General features: G+C 42.7%; 1 protein-coding gene across 1 annotated transcript in view; it reads left to right on the top strand.

Annotated features, from left to right (window-relative positions):
• LOC311057774 (FRAS1-related extracellular matrix protein 2-like) overlaps window positions 1-2,500 on the top strand; it is a 191,407-nt gene that overhangs the window by 74,659 nt on the left and 114,248 nt on the right. The window contains exon 6 of the mRNA XM_084074856.1: window positions 1,605-1,751. Within this exon, the coding sequence (XP_083930982.1) occupies window positions 1,605-1,751 (147 nt within the window). The remainder of the gene's footprint in view (window positions 1-1,604; window positions 1,752-2,500) is intronic.

The raw sequence follows: 2,500 nt of genomic DNA, 5'->3' as shown, positions 1-2,500 counted from the left end.
ACCGGAGGGAGCGACCCACGCTTCTTCTGAGACGTTATTCTATATTAAGCAGCAGTGTGCCCTGGCATGCACCCCTCCACTCACACAAGACTTCAAATTAACCCATTGAAGCCGATTCTACATGTCTCCTAAATCCCAACAGTTTTCTGAAAAACGTATGTTTCTATATCAGTGGTGCTCAATCTTTTTCATGTCAAGGACCCCCAAAATTATATGTATTTGGCCGCGGACCCCCATCAAAATATTTTGTTCCAGGGACCCCCAGAAGCAAAGATTTCAGTTAAAAATGTTGGCTTTAAAACAATATATATTCAAAGATTTGCACACATTTTCACGATTTTTCAAAAATAGCAGATATACAAGCTCATAGCGCGGCACTCGGTGCCGCGCTATGAGCTTGTATATCTGCTATTTTTGAATAGCCCAAAGTGTAAAATAATGCTTTTTAGCTCAAATCTAAAAATGACACAGTTCCAGGTCTCAATGGGTTAATGTTTATTTTACGGAGAGAGGCTCGGGCGCACATTAAACATTAAATCGCTGCAAGGGTCTTGGACGTGCTCTAGTTTAAACAGCTCACATCAGAGAGGGGAAAAAATGGTGGAAATACCAACTAGAGAGGGAGAGGGAGAGAGAACACTGTGCTGACTAACCTTGAAAAAAACAATAATCATAATAATACCCAGGGGGTATTGCAGCACCCCCTGAAAATAATCTATATGAAAAAAAAAAGTAAAAACATTTTTGCATAATATGCCTGTTGTTGCGGTGCACGCATGCACGCGCGCGCATACAGCACCCGTCACTTAAAACATCTTCCCGCGGCTATGCTTGTAGATCAGCTATTTTAGCTTTTTTTTTAAAGTAAAGAAATACATTCAAATCTTTGAGAGATTTTGACAACTTTTGACACACTTTGAAAATGTGAAACCTGTGTAACAAAATATGGGCACCAGGGTAAATCTGATTTAAAGGTTCTATGACATTCATTTTCATTTTATTTTTTTTAATGTTTTTTTGGGGGGTTTTATGACCTCAATTACACCCAGTGGATTTTCTGTGGTCTGGGGTTTTCTGAATAGTCAGGCTAAAAAGTAATCTGAGCTTGGCCCTTCGGCAGTGACGTCACAGGCCATTAATCCCGCCTACTCTCCTCCTCGCCCCTATCCTTTCCTTTGGGGGGGACGGAGCAGAGGCGATGATTGACAGGCAAAATCCCTCAACAGCGACACCCGCAGGCAAAGATTTCTTTTTTCATTGCAGTTGAAAAGGCTTTAGAAATGTGAGAGAAAAACACCTGCCATGGATCAATGGAGTGGATTTTTTTGTTAAAACATTTTAGACACGTTTGAAGGACCATGACAAAGACTTTAAATGTGTGGTAAAACTGAACGTCATGAAACCTTTAAGGTCATAACAGACTGGGAGCGGTGGACGTGGGCGTTACCGCTCAGATCAGCAGGGATCATTTGTCGTTTTTGTCCTCCTGCGCGGTGCGGGGAAAACAAAAGCTCACCACAATCCAGCTTGCCGCCCTGTTCTGACCTGTGTGTGTGTGTGTGTGTGTTTGTGTGTGTGTGTGTGTCCTTGTTTATTGTGTCCAGGTGGGAACAAGCTGAAGGGACAACAGTTCCGTCTGGACTGGGCCTGGATCTCCCTGGAGAGAGAGTACTACGTGGTGGACGAGGGGGACAAGTTCCTGGAGGTCGTCCTACGCAGGAGAGGCTACCTGGGAGAGACCTCCTTCATAGGTACTGTGTCTGTCTGTCTGTCTGTCTATCTGTCTGTCTGTCTGTCTGTCTGTCTGTCTGCCTGTCTGTCTGTCTGTCTGTCTGTCTGTCTGTCTGTCTGTCTGTCTGTCTGTCTGTCTGTCTGTCTGTCTGTCTGTCTGTCTGTCTGTCTGCCGTGGTGTGAATACCATGGACTTGGACAACTTTCTCTTTACTTTGCATTTGAAAGAGAAAAAAAGTATTTTATCAACTATTTTCTATATTTTCGAAAAAGCTGCTGGAAGTGAAAGTGATCAAAGCACGTCTCTGGGTTTTATAAACATTGAGCCGGTGAAAAGCATTAACCCATTAAGACCTGAGGGCGATTCTTAGCTAGTGACTTCCAAATCCCAAGTTTTCTGAAAAAACGTATGTTTCTATATCAGTGGTTCTCGAACCTTTTCATGTCAAGGACCCCCAAAATGGTATGTATTTGGCCGCGGACCCCCATCTCAAAATATTTTGTTCCAGGGACCCCCCCAGAAGCGAAGATTTGAGTTAAAGATGTTCGCTTTAAAAGAATATAAATATATTAATTTGCACGCATATTCTCGATTTTTCAAAAATAGCAGATCTACAAGCTCGTAGCGCGGCACTCGGTGCCGCGCTACGAGCTTGTATATCTGCTATTTTTGAATAGCCAACGTGTAAAATAATGCTTTTTTAGCTCAAATCAAAAAATGTCAGAGATGCGTTCCAGGTCTTAAAGCATTAACAAAGGCTTGGCTAAA

This window comes from Gymnoscopelus microlampas (assembly GCF_963454915.1).
Source record: "Gymnoscopelus microlampas genome assembly, chromosome: 12".
NCBI classification, from domain to species: Eukaryota; Metazoa; Chordata; class Actinopteri; order Myctophiformes; family Myctophidae; genus Gymnoscopelus; species Gymnoscopelus microlampas.
This window is presented reverse-complemented; position numbering and strand designations above follow the sequence as displayed.